At 51.7% G+C, this 15,076-nt stretch overlaps 5 protein-coding genes across 5 annotated transcripts; 3 read left to right on the forward strand and 2 right to left on the reverse strand.

Moving 5' to 3' along the window:
• Positions 1-1,610: 1,610 nt before the first annotated feature.
• SEPMUDRAFT_139860 (short chain dehydrogenase/ reductase) lies at positions 1,611-2,612 on the reverse strand (the record flags this gene model as incomplete). Its single annotated transcript, XM_016902916.1, has 2 exons — positions 1,611-2,009; positions 2,094-2,612. The coding sequence occupies 2 exons, from the start codon at positions 2,610-2,612 to the stop codon at positions 1,611-1,613; spliced, it is 918 nt and encodes a 305-aa protein (XP_016762151.1).
• Positions 2,613-3,298: 686 nt separating this feature from the next.
• On the forward strand, positions 3,299-4,953 carry SEPMUDRAFT_154871 (terpenoid synthase; the record flags this gene model as incomplete). Its single annotated transcript, XM_016907585.1, has 4 exons — positions 3,299-3,695; positions 3,772-4,045; positions 4,134-4,568; positions 4,794-4,953. The coding sequence occupies exons 1-4, from the start codon at positions 3,359-3,361 to the stop codon at positions 4,951-4,953; spliced, it is 1,206 nt and encodes a 401-aa protein (XP_016762152.1). The 5' UTR covers positions 3,299-3,358.
• Positions 4,954-5,123: 170 nt separating this feature from the next.
• Positions 5,124-8,228, forward strand: SEPMUDRAFT_162250 (cytochrome P450). Its single transcript, XM_016907991.1, has 8 exons — positions 5,124-5,578; positions 5,643-5,738; positions 5,811-6,276; positions 6,357-6,525; positions 6,613-6,723; positions 6,812-7,076; positions 7,164-7,324; positions 7,391-8,228. Exons 1-8 carry the CDS (start codon positions 5,498-5,500, stop codon positions 7,554-7,556), a joined length of 1,515 nt encoding a protein of 504 aa, XP_016762153.1. The 5' UTR covers positions 5,124-5,497; the 3' UTR covers positions 7,557-8,228.
• SEPMUDRAFT_81885 (P-loop containing nucleoside triphosphate hydrolase protein) lies at positions 7,358-12,752 on the forward strand. Its single transcript, XM_016910293.1, has 8 exons — positions 7,358-8,341; positions 8,424-8,822; positions 8,892-9,594; positions 9,653-10,088; positions 10,144-10,524; positions 10,577-11,884; positions 11,959-12,206; positions 12,270-12,752. Exons 1-8 carry the CDS (start codon positions 8,114-8,116, stop codon positions 12,380-12,382), a joined length of 3,816 nt encoding a protein of 1,271 aa, XP_016762154.1. The 5' UTR covers positions 7,358-8,113; the 3' UTR covers positions 12,383-12,752.
• Positions 12,753-13,099: 347 nt separating this feature from the next.
• Positions 13,100-14,190, reverse strand: SEPMUDRAFT_147883 (uncharacterized protein; the record flags this gene model as incomplete). Its single annotated transcript, XM_016904573.1, has 3 exons — positions 13,677-14,190; positions 13,446-13,582; positions 13,100-13,422 (listed from the first exon to the last, which is right to left on the reverse strand). Coding segments are annotated over exons 1-3 (666 nt in total), but the record flags the coding sequence as incomplete, so codon positions are not given.
• Between the last annotated feature and the right edge of the window lie 886 nt (positions 14,191-15,076).

Consider the following 15,076-nt stretch of genomic DNA (forward strand, 5'->3'; position numbering starts at 1 on the left):
CAATTTTACCCTGTCAAACTCGTAAGACCCTTTCTCCTTAGTTATTTCCCCCTTGGAATCGAACACCTTCGGAGCAGGAGATTACTAGTCTCCTATGATCAACTACAGAGCAGACATAGTCGTTCATTCAGCTACCAAGAAGTGACTCGGCAGTCATAGAACTACCGTATACAGAGTCATTATAAGAGAAAATCCTACTCCCTATACTTAAACATCGGGACCACCCTTTTTATAAACCAAACAAAAAATCCTCTCCCTCTTACTGATTCTTCTTCTTTCCTTATCGCCTACTACATCAAAAAAAGATCGATTCACGCCGCTTTTAACTACTCCAAATCCGTATCCAAATCCCCCTTATATATTACAAATCAGCGAAAACTCCTTCTTCTAACCAATCCCTTTTTCCTACGCGAAGATTCTATTTTACGGGAAATATTGCTTTTGCTATAGCTTCTCCGTAGATTGAAATTAGTCGAATCGATCTTGAAAACCCTTTTACTGTATTGTTGGGCGTTAAGACGTTGAAGCTGAGATGTAAAGGAATGAATTGGTCTATAAGGCGCTGCGAGTTATAGAGGACTTACTTGATTGCGTACCTTATACGAGAATGGAGGGGATCAGATATCTTGGGGAGTTGAATAACTCGTTACCCCTCCTTCGGAAAGGAGAGGAGGGAGTAACAAAAATTTTGCCTTATTTTTGTTTATATCATACTGTTGATGAACACGATATATAGCGAGTATCAATTACTAGGACTCCCTCCCGATTAAATCTCACAACTTTTGTAGATGCTTTAAGTCTGATATCGGTTCTGACCACGTGAGTGGTTTTTTTATTTTCGTTTTGATTTTCACACAGACGACGTAAAGGAGATTGGTTTCGATATAAGTTGCTGACTGACTAGGCGGGATATTAACAGTATCGGGGACTGCAAGACTATAGCGACTTACCCTTGGAGTTCTACGTATACGATCATGACTGAAGCTGATCGTATTAATGTTGACATCACTGAAGGAAGTCATTTCTTTGTTCTTTCTTTTTGTACATTTGAGAGAAAAAGAAGTATAGCTGATTTCTTTTGCTCGAAAGAATCTTGTACGGCTTTCCGTAGGAACTGAAGATGTCGACGATATTATTAGAGATCTTGGCTACGCACTAGATGGCATTCCAGAGGAGATTTTAGATGGAACTACCTACATAAACTGTCTTCGGACGTGATGGACAATCTTTGGACTTTTCGAGTCGTTCTTTTTTTCCCCTGAAGTGATGGAATGAGGTATACTTGTACTGTTCACGGTAGGAGAATAGATTCCAGCAAGGAGTTGTAGAGTAGGGCTACTGGAGTGTCCTGCCGCAGCGTGAGGACGATCGATGGAAGTGCTTCTCTAGGTACAATCATATGTGGCCTAAGAAGCAATCTGTCTACATATCTGGAGTGTGAAAACAGGGCAGAAAGATGTGCTATACATAGTCTTTCCAGAACGAGCGACGCCAGATTCGACGCAATCTACCAGCAGTGTAAAATGTAAAAAGAAAAAACACCGTCAAATCGATAAGTTTAATTCTCTCCTATTTACAGATTTCACGAAAAAAAAACTCTCCACAGTCACTCACTTCCGAAAATCCGTCGCGCTCTGTTGCAAACGAGTAAGTCTAGCATTCTCCTCACCAAACCACTGCGGCCGCAACTCAGCAATCGGACCCTCGACCTCCGTATACGTCTCTCCCATCGTCACAATAGTACGTCCATGCCATCTCGACTTCATCGACAGCCTATCCTCGTGATCTTTGCCATACAATTCCACCGCGCCCCGTTGACTTGCCACGGCAGAGAACACAATAGCCAGACCGACAAAACTGGCCGAACTCACCGGCAGACCCGCTTCAATAATCGGCTTAGCAAGGTGTGCTGGAAGGAGACTCGTAATCGTCGCTGCGGGCGCAACACAATTGATAGTAATATTCTCGCAACTGAGTGAAGAACGCAGCGCGCGGACGAGGCCGATGAGCTAAATATGAGAGTAACCGGATTAGGTCAGAAAAGTGGGGTTGCCCGGGGGGGGGAGAAGAAGGGGAAGTGAATAAATTCTTACGGCAAGTTTGCTCGCACTGAAGACTGGGAGTGATTGCTCTGGAGCATATGCAGTAGCGCTCGAATTGATGACGATGCTGCCTGCGCGCTCCGGGTGTTTGCGGAAATGGCTCAGGGCGAGTTTGGTGAAATTGCAAACTGCTCGAATATTGATATCCAGAACGCGATATTCCGGCTCGATTAAATTTCCCGTTACGCTGTCAAATGTATCTTCGAAGTAATTTGTTTCCTCGCAAATTCCTGCATTCGCGACGGCAATGTCGATGTTGCCCGCATATTGAAACGCTGCGGTCAATTGCTCCCAGCTCGAAACGTCGCATCGTCTGTACTCGATTGTGCCATTTTTTGGGGCCTGGGATTCTTTTTCAGGGGGATTAAGGTCGAGGTTGAGGACCCAGGCGCCTTTGGTTGCGAAGATTTCTGCTGCGGCTAAGCCGATGCCAGCAGATGCTCCTGAGATAATGACCCTCTTGCCGTGTAAGTCGGGAATGTCATCGATTGTGAAGTGTAGAGATGTCATGATCGTTCTCAGAGTTCTTTTTTAATCCGTAACACACTTGTTCCCTGGTTGGTTTTGGGTCTTGGCGTGCTGTGGGTTGAATGGCTTGATGATGTCGTATCTTGAAGGCCTGCTCCCTTGAGCGGGAGATGTGAACAGCCGTCGATTTCTCCGCCCTATTCCAGTCGATCATCTTCCATCCACACACGGCCCACTTCGGGGAGAAGGCCGTGTTGTCGGGGAGGGGTTGAGAAGACAGCCGCTTTGCGGTCTTTCACTCGAAAGGGAAAATCTCCTTTGGTTTTCAATATCGACCCATAACGATGGACGGGAGACCTCGACACTGGGCCGAGGCTCCTTATCGTACTGTCCGAGGAGAGCGAGCGGCGGTTCTCTATCTGTGCGGACAAACTTCGATCACATATGCAACTTTGTCGATGCGCATAGACGCTATCCGCTTGGAGAATATTGGTTCACTGGGAGAATAATTCTGTTCACTAACCACGGTAATACTCAGTTACCGACGATGAGGCGGGGTCGTAACCACAGAATCTCTCTCAGCACCCAATCATACTGCCAGGAGCTGGAAGTGAGTGATATTGCACGATTGGTATAGATTTTCGACTTCGGGGTTCATACATAAGGTTCTTGTTCGCTGTCCTGTCAAACCTTGTTTGCTTGTGAAGTCAAAAATTTCCGAAAGTGTCACACCACTACCATCACGCCACCAACCCTCTCTCTCACAGTCTCACACACCACCAGTAACCATGGCACCCGCACTCCTTGTCGAGACCCCTAGCTCCTCAGGTGGTTGTACATGTTCCCCTGGTCGATCTGCAGGCGTCCAGAAGATCACTACTACCCCTTCATCACCTCCGGACAGTCCGTGTGGCTTCGAAGCCCTGTGCCATCCATTAGAGGAATCCATCACGAAACAGGTTGATGGATGGTTTTTGGCTCATTGGCCGTTTGCCACCGCCAAGGACAGGAAGAAGTTCGTAACTTCTGCCTTCTCGCAAGTCACTTGTCTTTACTTTCCCCTTGCCAAAGACGACAGGATTCGCTCTGCTTGTGAACTTCTGACCATCTTGTTCCTCATCGATGGTAAGTTTCACACAATACGAACGAGGCGCGCAGAGTTTCGTGCAGGTGCAGTAATTGATTCTTGGGGACATTCTAGACATCCTGGAAGATATGTCCCTGGAAGACGGGGCCGCATACAACAACCACCTGATGCCGATCATGCGAGGTGATGTGTTGCCGGACCGCAAGATCCCTGTGGAATGGATGATGTACGACTTGTGGGAGCACATGCGAGCCCTTGACAAGGAGCTCGCAGACGATGTTCTCGAACCCACCTTCACCTTCATGCGGGCGCAGACCGATAAAGACCGGCTTTCTATCGTTGGCATGGGACCATACCTCGTCTATCGGGAGAAAGACGTGGGCAAGGCGTGAGTGAATACTTCCCCATGCGTGCATGCATGCAGAAACTTTTTCTCATCCAGCATTGCGGTTAACTGACTCCGAAAAACCCAACAGGCTGCTCTGCTCCTTGATGAGGTTCTCCATGGGCCTCCATGTGACGCGAGAAGAGCTTTCCGCCGTCGTTCCGATTGAGCAGAACTGCGCAAAGCATCTTTCCGTAGTCAACGACATTCTGAGCTGGGACAAGGAGCTCGCTGCTGCTCAAACGGGCCACGTCGAAGGATCTGCTGTCTGCTCGGCTGTGCAGGTTCTGTCCGACGAGAGCTCACTGCCTTACTCGGCTGCCAAGCGCGTCTTGTGGGTCATGTGTCGCGAGTGGGAATCGCAGCACGCTGTGTTGATGGACGAACTCCGACAGTCCTGGGGCTCGCCACTGAGCGAGAGTCTCCTGACGTACATCAAGGGCTTGGAATACCAGATGAGTGGAAATGAGCTCTGGAGCAAGACCACCTTGAGATACAACTCTCCCAGCGATGTTGTATCTCATGCGTAAGATCCACCGGGTGCTGATATGACAAGGGCTTGGAGTATTTGGGGGTGGTGTTTGCGATTATTTGGGAGGTGTTTCTTGGGGGCCCGTGTTGAAGAGCTTGATATTTTCCATAGTCATCGGTGCTAGAGGTAGAATCATGAAACCTAGAGCAAAGAGTGTCGGCAAATTGTCCTGCCAAACCATTCATTCGATATAGAATGTGCCAATGCGACTTACCGTAGACGATCGAGACCAGGTCACTGCCCCAAATGTGATGTGACGTTGACTGCCAATCACGCCAAGACTCCCCCAAAAGGGGCAAAAGGGAGAGCTTTGGCTCTGGTTGTTTCTGGAATTGAACAGAACGGCCAAGGAGAAAAGGTGCAAGCCTCTTCAGACTAAAACGCAAAATTAGATGGGAATTTCTTCGACTCCACTAGCCGTTGAAGCCTATCGGAGGCTTTTGATCGTTAGAAGAGTGGCCGATGGTATAGTATGGAATCATCACTGTCACAAGTAACTAGTCCCGAATTCAGATTGTTCGTTCTGGAACAAGAGTTTGGACAGAAAAGGGGGGGCTGTCTGGGGAAGCATCGCAGACCTAGGATATATACACCAGGACTGGATCAGGTCCGGAAAACCTATGCGTCCTCACACGCACTCTGTCAGCTGAGGAGAAAACAAAAATCGCAAACCGAAGTCTTCAGACAGCCAAGGAGAAAACGAAAACCGCAAACCGAAGTCTTCAGACGCTCTCCGCCCGTCCACAAAGATTCCCCGTTGCACCAGAGGGAAAAATGCCCGATACTCCCTGGACTTGGAGTGATTTGGACACTCTAGCGGAGCCCGGAAACATGCCGTATTGAGCTAGTCAAGGAAACCCTAAGTTAAAACTTCGAAATGTAGGTCTGCTACACAATACGCCTTGCATGTAGCAGACGAAAACATGTTTGATCTGTCTGGGTTCTTCGCCGAATGGCTTGAGGCAGTGCCGTCGACGGGGATTCTGGTTGCAACGTTCGTGGTGGTATGTGGACAACAGACGACGACCAGGAGGATCGATCATTTTTACTGAACCTCTTTTTGCCCAGATCGTGGCTCAAGCCCTGATAGCGACGGCCATCTACAACCTATTCTTCCACAAATTAGCCAAGTTTCCGGGGCCATTCTTGGCGAGGTCCAGCCTGGTCAGTATTCCTCTTCCTCTCCCGTCTGATGATTCGTCGTTGCGCGAAAAACACAACTAATTCGACGGGCAGATTTGGCGTATCTATCAATCCCAACGCGGCCTCTACCACTTGGCAATTCAAGAGCAACATCGTAAATATGGACCAGTGGTGAGAGTCTCTCCCAACGAGCTTTCTTTCGCTTCCGTGGAGTCTTGGAAAGCCATCTACGGCCACCGAAGCGGTGGTGCTCCAACTCCGATCAAGAGCGAATTCTACGACATCTACGGCGCCGGCTTCAAGTCACTATGCATCGGCAGCGAGCGAGACCCCCACAAGCACGGGCAAATGCGTAGCATGCTCTCCGCCGCGTTTTCAACAAAGTCCCTTCGAGATCAGGAGTATCTGATCAGTAGCGCAGTAGACGAGTTCATTATGCGCCTTGGGGAAGCAGACTTCCAAGCCCAAGGTCTGAATATGACCAAGTGGTATGAGATGATTGCGTTTGATTCGGTCGGCGAAATGGCGTTTGGACAGTCGTTCGGTAGTATCAAGGCTGGTCAGTTCTCCACGCTGCTCCCCCTGGGGAGGGAAGGGAAAGCGAGAACCACCAAGGGGCTAACCACAGTGGTGATCTAGGGACTCCCCACAGCTGGTCCGAACTGATTGTCGAGCACCTCTACTTCATCACGCTGGCGGACAACCTTCGTCGTTTGCCGCTAGTAGTGACACTGTGGCGTCTCCTATTTCCCTCCACTCTTGCGCACCAGAACCAGAATTCACGATATAGCCGCAAGAAAGTCGAAGAGTGAGTTCTCTCCCCTTGTACACTAATGATTCAGCCGCGCTGTTCCGGCAAACATCAAAGAGACGGACTGCTGATGACGGCTGGCAGGCGCCTCGCCACCAAATCCACGCGAAATGATTTCCTGTCCACGGTCGTCCGCAATTACGAAGATGGCAAGATTAGCAAGGAAGAGATGACGGCTCATGTATCGACCTTGACGTATGTTTTTGGCCCCCTTTTCTCGCGCGTTCTTCGTTCTGTCAGTGTGAAGACTAATCAAGAAGCAAATCCTCGTCATCTCACGCAGTATTGCAGGAGCTGAAACGACTGCGACGTTCTTGGCAGCGACAACATACTATCTGTTGAAACATCCCGCATGTTTACGCCAGGTCCAAGAGGAAATCAGGGGCAAGTTCTCTTCATACGACGAGATCAATGCCACAGCTGCGAGACAATTGCCTTATCTCCAGGCTGTGATCAGCGAAGGTCTCCGAATCTACGCTCCGGGCTCCGGAGGGTTTCCCCGAATTTCAACAGGAATGAAGGTTGGAGACGTCTACGTTCCGGCTGGGGTAAGACACGATCTCTCTTTTTCTGGCGTGCTGCAAGTGTCCAGAGACCAGGAACAACACCTAAGCTGACTCTGTGTTTATATATAGGCCGAGGTCTTCACGCATGCTTGGACGCTCACACACAGCGAAGAATACTTTGCAGATCCCATGGCGTTTAAGCCTGAGCGTTGGTTGGATCCTATGTCTACCGATGTCAAGGAGGCCAGTCAACCGTTTTCCATGGGTCCGAGGGGATGTTTAGGCCAGAAGTAAGCCGGTCGTCTCGATCCAAAACCAGAATGCTTTGACACGGGTATGCTAATGTTCCATCGCAGCTTTGCGTACATGGAGATCAATCTCATCATGGCCAAAATGTTCTGGAAGTACGACCTGGAGCTAGTCGATAAGGAGCTGGACTGGGACAAGCAGAGTCAGCTGCATGTCATGTGGTGGAAACCGGAGCTGAGGGTTCGCTTTAAGGAGCGAAAGAGGGCTAGCTGAAGGTGAAGTGAAGGCAAACAAGGTCGATCTGGATCTGCGCCCGTGGTGCTCTTGATAAGACGACGCTGTATAGTGGCGAGTTGAAAGGGATTCTTCAAAGTTCCTGATTTCGCATCGACGGCGTTCTTGTAGCGTTCTTAAAGGGCTTCTTAGAGGTGCGGAGATCCATGCTCTTGACTGTCGGAAGTCCAATGTGCAAACCGCAGTTGCACCCCCTTTCCGCCCTTCCAAACTGAATCCACAATGTCTTCGCATATCGAAGTGCCACGAGTAATGTTACGAACGCAGGTTTCCGGCTCTGAGATGCGGGATCTGCCAGGATTAACTTTGACTTCGGTCTGCGCAGACGCCGTAGATATGGCTAGTTAGGGCCGAAAGGGGCATGGTGCCATCGACCACAATGTGTTGGCATATGATCCGATTCTATCACACCCTCTCAAATGATAGCTTGATGCTCGAAGTTGTCGAGAAAGAAGAAGAAGAGGAAGAGGAGGCAGAAGAAGTTCTTTCCAATCATACGCTTCTTCAATTTTTCTCCCTCGCCCTCCCGTCACGCAATGATCAACGGCGGAGGGTTGCAGCAGCAACAGCAGATCCATCAAGAGAAACCAGCAAACGAAAAGAGTGATGAGGACTCTGTACTGCAAAGCCAGATCGCTGCGCCGGAGAACTGGCCCAGCCCAGGCCAATTCTTTTGGAGCTGCACAAGCAAGTCTGACCGACTCGTGCTTGTTATTGCAACCATAGGAGCTGTAGTAGGGGGTGCTGCTTCGCCCTTCTCCGTCGTAAGAACATATTCCTCAAATGACTTTTCACTCCCCGCCCAACCGGCTGGCTGCCTTGGTTACTGACGTGGAAATTATCAAGGTACTTCTTGGTTTTGGTGGAGAATCCTTTCGAGGCTACTTCACGGGTGAAACGACAAAGACGGAGCTCCTGGAAGGTATCAATCGACTCACTCTCCTGTATCTGTGCCTCGCAATCGTCACCCTGGTCGCAATCTACATCGCCACCGTAGGATTCACGCTCGCAGGGGAGCGGATCTCACAGCGAATCCGTGAGAAGTACTTGGCCGCAGTGCTTCGGCAGAATATTGCCTATGTGGAGACCCTCGGGGTGGGCGAGGTCAATAAACAGCTAACGACAGATGTGTACTTGATTCAGGAGGCCATCACGGGCAAGGCAGCAGCGCTTATTACTGCTCTGGGCACATGTATCTCGGCGCTCATCATTAGTTTCATCAAGAGCTGGCTCCTGGCCCTGGTGGTAGGTTCCATTATTCAATCACCCACCCTGTAGGCACGCAGAAGATGGTTCTAACTCGAGAGGCAATAGATCATCCCAGCAGAGCTGGTTATAGTTGCATCCATGAGCACGGGGGCAGCCTTCATGATTAAGTACACCAAACAGGCGGTCGCTGCCTATACGTTGGCAGCCAATATATCGGATGAAGCATTAGGCTCTATGAGGACTGTGGCCGCCTTTGGAATGCAACGCTCGCTGGTCCACCGCTATGCCACACACATTGCCGTTGCACGAGCGGCGGGCATCCGAAGTGGTGTGGCTCTCGCCTGCATGATAGCAGCTCTGAACAGCATCATCTGGTGGACATATGGCTTGGCATTCTGGCAGGGGTCCCGGTTTCTCGTCCAAGATAAAGTCTCCCTGTCTGCTATCATCACCGTCCTTTTCGTCACCATCTCGGGTGCGTTTGCTCTGGGCAACGTCAGTCCCCATGCTCAAGCGTTTGTGGACGGCATCATGGCAGCCGACAAGATTTCGCAGATGATCAGCCGCCAATCGCCGGTAGATTCCAGTTCAAGCACGGGCTACACACTGCCCAGAGTCGCCGGTGCAGTAGAATTCAAGCATGTCCGGCACGTATATCCATCCCGCCCAGAGGTCCTCGTTCTCGATGACTTCAGCCTTACTTTCCCACCAGGAACGACAACAGCGATCGTCGGCCACTCTGGCTGCGGCAAAAGCACCATCGTAGACTTATTGGAGCGACTGTTTCTACCTACCAGCGGCAGCATATGTAAGTTTGATCGAAGGACATACTGCGTCGGCGCAGCAGTCGGCTAAACGGGTGACAGATATTGACGGGCACGATACCTCCAAGTTGAACGTCTCATGGTTGCGGCAGCAAATCGGATTGGTTGGTCAAGAAGCAACTCTATTCTCTACCACTATCTTTGAGAACATCCGGTATGGCCTGGTCGGCTCCGAATCGGAACACTTGCCTGTCGAAGCAATACGACATCTGGTCGAGGAGGCAGCGAAGACGGCAAATGCGTATGACTTTATATCCAAGCTACCGGAAGGCTTCGATACCAAGGTAGGAGACTGTGGCTCCCTGCTATCAGGAGGCCAGAAGCAGCGGATAGCAATTGCCAGAGCGATCGTGAGACACCCGAAGATCCTCGTGTTGGATGAGGCAACGTCCGCCTTGGATGGCAATGCAGAACGTCTCGTGCAAGAAGCGTTGCAACAAGCGGCCATAGGTCGCACCACTATTGCAATTGCCCACCGGTGAGCTTTAAGATTCATTTTGATCACGTCGAGTCAACTGCTGACTTTGGGGGAGACTTTCGACCATCGCAGACGCGGATAACATCGTCGTCTTGTCGAAAGGGACCATTGTGGAGCAAGGTACGCACCAAGCACTGATGCAGAAGGGGGAACTCTACTGCCAGATGGTCGGAAATCAAAACATGCAAGCGGCCATGCCTCATGCCCTGGAAAGCGACAAGACCTTAACGAAGCAGGAAACTCTACCGAAGGTAGTGACTATGGAAGTCTCCTCGGATTTTGGCCATGAAAGCGGCAGCCAGCCAGATTCCAAACCCAGTGCTGCTGTGTCCATCTGGAGTCTGGGACTGTTTGTGTTCCGACTGAATAGTAAAGACCTCCCCCTGATCCTCTGCGGTCTGGGCTTCTCTATTATGGCGGGAGCTAGCTTCCCCACGTGAGTGCCCAAGCCCATCGTAGATGGCTTGACCGGCTAACATATGCCACAGCCAGGCAGTCTTCATGGCCGAGATCTTCACTGCTATGTCGGTGGGTAGGTCCAGATACGATGAGCTCCGAAGTCAAGTCAACTATTGGTGCTGGTTCTACTTGATGATTGGATTCACTACGGCCATTGGATGGCTAGGCCAGGGGGTCTGCCTCACTTTTTACTCACAAGAACTGACGTACCGCACGCGAGAGAAGGGCCTGGATACGATATTGCACCATGATATGAGTGCGTTTCTCCAAGACGACCATACTGTGGCGGCTCTGTCAAAGGCGCTTTCCAGTAGTTCCAGCCACCTCGAGGGACTCGGCGGCTCCCTGGGTGGAACCATTCTGGTAGTCTGCACTCAACTCATTGCTGGACTCGCCCTTGGCTTGGCCGTTGGTTGGAAACTTGCGCTAGTTTGTGCCTGTACCATTCCGGTTCAACTCGTGTGTGGGGCCCTCCGGCTGAAGTGTCTGGCGTTGCTAGAGGCCCATGGGCGCAAGGTATATGCAGCATCTGCAGCGTACGCGTGCGAGTACAGCACCAACATTCGGACCGTGGCAACGCTCACACTCGAGAAGGACATTCAGCAGAACTTCCATCGCATCTTGGAGACCCAGCGCAAGCGATCTCTCGTTTCAACGAGCCATTCTGCGCTACTGTACGCAGTCTCTCAGTCAGTGACGTTCATGTGCGCTGCACTCGCGTTCTGGTATGGCAATCGGATGATCGTGAACGAGGGTTACACCATGTTTCAGTTCTTCGTCTGCTACGCGGCGATTGTCGAAGGATCCTTTTCTGCGGGTGCCATCTTCTCGTTTGCTCCTGATATGGGCAAAGCGAAGGAGGCTGCGCGAGAGCTCAAGGCGTTGTTCGAGTTGCCAGTGAACATTGATGCTCGAGGAGACACCGGCTACACGTCACCCGAAGTGGACGGATCTGTCTCACTCAGAGGGGTGTCTTTTCGGTATCCCAATCGTCCGGAGCACTTAGTGCTGGACAAGATCGATCTCGAAGTGAGTCCAGGTCAATACGTTGGCCTCGTTGGCCCTAGTGGAAGTGGAAAGAGCACCATTATCGCTCTGCTCGAACGTTTCTTCGATCCTGAGGAGGGCCAGGTCATGGTTCAAGGCACCAATGTCAGGAATTGGAATGTCAAGAACCTCCGTAGCCACGTGGCCCTGGTCAACCAGACGCCAACGCTGTTCGACGGAACCATTTACCAAAACATTGCAAAGGGGGTAGAAGACGAAGGGCCGTCCGAGGAAGACGTCGTCCAGGCATGCAAAGACGCCAACATCCACGAGTTCGTCCGCTCGTTGCCGTACGTATTCCCCTTTATATTGGCAAATATCTCTCGGCTGTTTGAAGAATCCGTGAAGACTAACGTCATTCCAGATTTGGACTCAATACACTCGTCGGTGCACGAGGGACCATGCTGTCGGGCGGCCAGAAGCAGAGAATCTCAATCGCACGGGCTTTGCTACGAAATCCCAAGATCCTTCTGCTTGACGAAGCAACATCGGCGCTAGACTCGGAGTCCGAGAAAGTGGTGCAGGTCGCTTTGGATGCCGCAGCTCGTGGCCGAACGACGATTGCAGTTGCGCATAGGATCAGTACGGTCCGAAACGCCGACTGTATTTATGGTAGGTTTGAACCCCAGCTCCTCCTCCTTTAGCGTGTGCAGGCTTATAGAAGCTGACGGCAAGCAGTGCTGGATAATGGCCGCATCGTAGAAACGGGAACACACGACGACCTGATGGAGATTAAAGGCAAATACTACGACATGGTCCAGCTTCAGAGCCTCGATCAAAATTCCTGAGTCATGCTCAGCACATGGCCGAGTATGTGTGCAGCCCGCTCAAAGATGGCCACATTTGCTGGTATATACGAGGCATGGTGGAGACAACGAGTATGTTTGTCTGTACGGCGGAGGATCAGTTAATCGGCCGTTGATATGCCGCTTGCGCGAGAGGAGGCTGCTGGTGCTGCTGCTGTCGGTCCAGGCCTTTTCCAACGGTATTGTTGCTGCTGGAAAAGGGGGTAGCAAGATGTCATTGCGCATACAAGTCGACCCGTTGCGGGAAGCTCGTGGCTGTAGGAGGTAGTCCAGTCGAGTCCTGGTCAGAATAAAGGTGGTAGACGCCTCCAAGTGAGTAGATTTTCCGGGCGAATAATGGGATGGCGAGACGGAGGCATTCTAGCACAAAAGTATGGCATCGGCAAAGACCGAAAATGTATTGCGCTTGTCACTCTCCTTGTTGTTCGTCGGCTTTTATATTATTCTTGTCTTGGTATGTTCTCTCGCTGGACGGGAGATGAAGGTACACGGTACATGTACTTGTAACCTACCAACTACTAATAACCAAGCAGAAGAAATCCGGACCGCCGGTACATAACGTGGTCCTAATTACCGTGCGGAGTACGGCGTCTTGGCATTGACAAGTGACACCTTCAATTAATCCAGCTATACCTCAGCTACCTACCTACTATCTCTAGACTTCCCAATGACCTTTTTAATGCTCTTTGTTCAACGCTTCTATATACCTCGCCAGCGTCACTTTCGACGCCGCCAGCTTCGTCTCCTGATTGTGGAACATGGTTGACGTCGCCGCCATCGACGCCGCCGCCGCCGCTCGTTTCAGGCGGGCCAGCAGGCCGCCAAAAGAGTTCACCTGAACGCTCACCATGGCGTGGCACAGGAACGCCCGCTCCACCCCGTCGTCGACGCATACCGCCCCGAAGCGCAGCTCGAAGCCCGCGCAGCCGTTGATGCCCAGCAGGCGATCCAGCATCTTCTCGCACAGCACGCACATGTGCTGCGTGACGGTCGCGATCACCGCCATCACCTCGGGCCGCGTCGTGCAAGCCATGCATTGGCTAATGTGCGACAGTTCTCTCGCCACTGAGCGATATAGGACGACGTGCTCGTCGAAGGAGCCCGCGTCCTGGGCGACAATGTGTGCACACAGCCGGTTCAGCATACATGCGGAAACGTTCAGGCACTCGCAGCCGTCTCTCCCTGCGCGGTGGTATCAGTAACAGTGATATTTGTGTGTGTATGTGGAGCAGCAGCAGCGGCATGCTCGATCATGGCGCATTATTCAAGGACTCACTTTCGCTCGGCTCCTCATTCATCACCTCGCGTGCAGGGAGCATACTCGTCGGTGTATTCACTCCGAAAGTGCATCGCATGCTGCACAATATCGGGTCAGCCCCTATCCCAGCGCGGATCACAAGCAACGACAGGCTGCACTGCGACTTACTCGGACCCGAATGACACTGGCGTATTATGGTTCTCGTCGTGGGGGTCACTCCACACATCCATGATGTTCGTGTATGTGGAGAGTTCCCAATCGCTCTGGCCGCATTCTTCTTCGTTGATCACTTCGTTGAACAATGGAGTCTTCGTGCCCCCTTTCACGGCGTCGGCCATATCGTCTTCTGGAGTCGGCAGCGCGGCGACGGCGGTGGCAGCGTGCTGCTGCTTTCCTCCCTGTGCCTCATGGCTTGGCGCTGGGGGCGCAGTGGGCTCCGAAAGGGAACTGCTTTTGTTGCTATTGCTGTTCCTCCGAGTCGTGTTACTGCATCTCGCTGCGGATTTGCCACTCCTCGACGGCGTGCTCCCCCCGCCCGCCATGCTATGGTCAGTCCTCCGGGGCCGTCCTTCTTTGCCAGAGCGATATACACACGTCGTCTGCAGCGAGTAGCACCGACTACAGCCCCCGATCTCGCCACTACACTTCAGCTACACCGGGGCCGTGTCAGCATGGCTTCTCTCACGGGGAGCGAATGGCGCGCGAGGGAGGGAGGGAGGGAGGGAGGGCGGAACGGAGAGAGGATAGTGCATGCCTTCTTCTCTCGACACAGGACGCAAGCTCGGTGAATACTTGCACATCTGCTTGCGCTGAGGGTCTCGTATTGTACCACTGGGCCGTTTCCGCTGCCCCCATTCGCATCGACACGCCACGACGCGAACATTGTCTATGCTGTGGCAGAGTGGCCGCATATGATGCTACTACATAAACCTCCGACTTTGTTCGACCATCCCCGAGCGACGGCCATCGAGCAAAAGGTCTAAAACCCTTCACGAGGAAATTGTTTGGACAGACCGAGGTGGATGCGATTTCCGACTAATTCGCTGCTCTCTTAGATCGACGACAGGGTTGGAAATCCGCGGGCTTATATGGACAGGCACTACCTTCAAGCAGCGCGCCCACTCACCCTCAGGCGAGAACCAGGCGTGGACTAACGACTGCCTAGTCTAGCAACGTACATGATGGAGGAGTGTAGGTCGTCAATTTAGCTCTTGGGGAGATGGCCGATTGGTGGGCGATACATACGGTATCCGGAAAGGTGCAACATGAGCAGGACGGAGTGCTCGGGGCACTACTATGGTTGCAAATTGACCACAGTCTCAAGGAAAAGAAGCCCCACTGCGCTCAGAGTCAGGTGGTCTGATCGAACCCTACACTCTGACGAGGAAGAGAGACGACGAAGAAGAACAGGAAGAAGG

The sequence above is a fragment of the Sphaerulina musiva genome, assembly GCF_000320565.1.
Source record: "Sphaerulina musiva SO2202 unplaced genomic scaffold SEPMUscaffold_3, whole genome shotgun sequence".
Classification (NCBI taxonomy): domain Eukaryota; kingdom Fungi; phylum Ascomycota; class Dothideomycetes; order Mycosphaerellales; family Mycosphaerellaceae; genus Sphaerulina; species Sphaerulina musiva.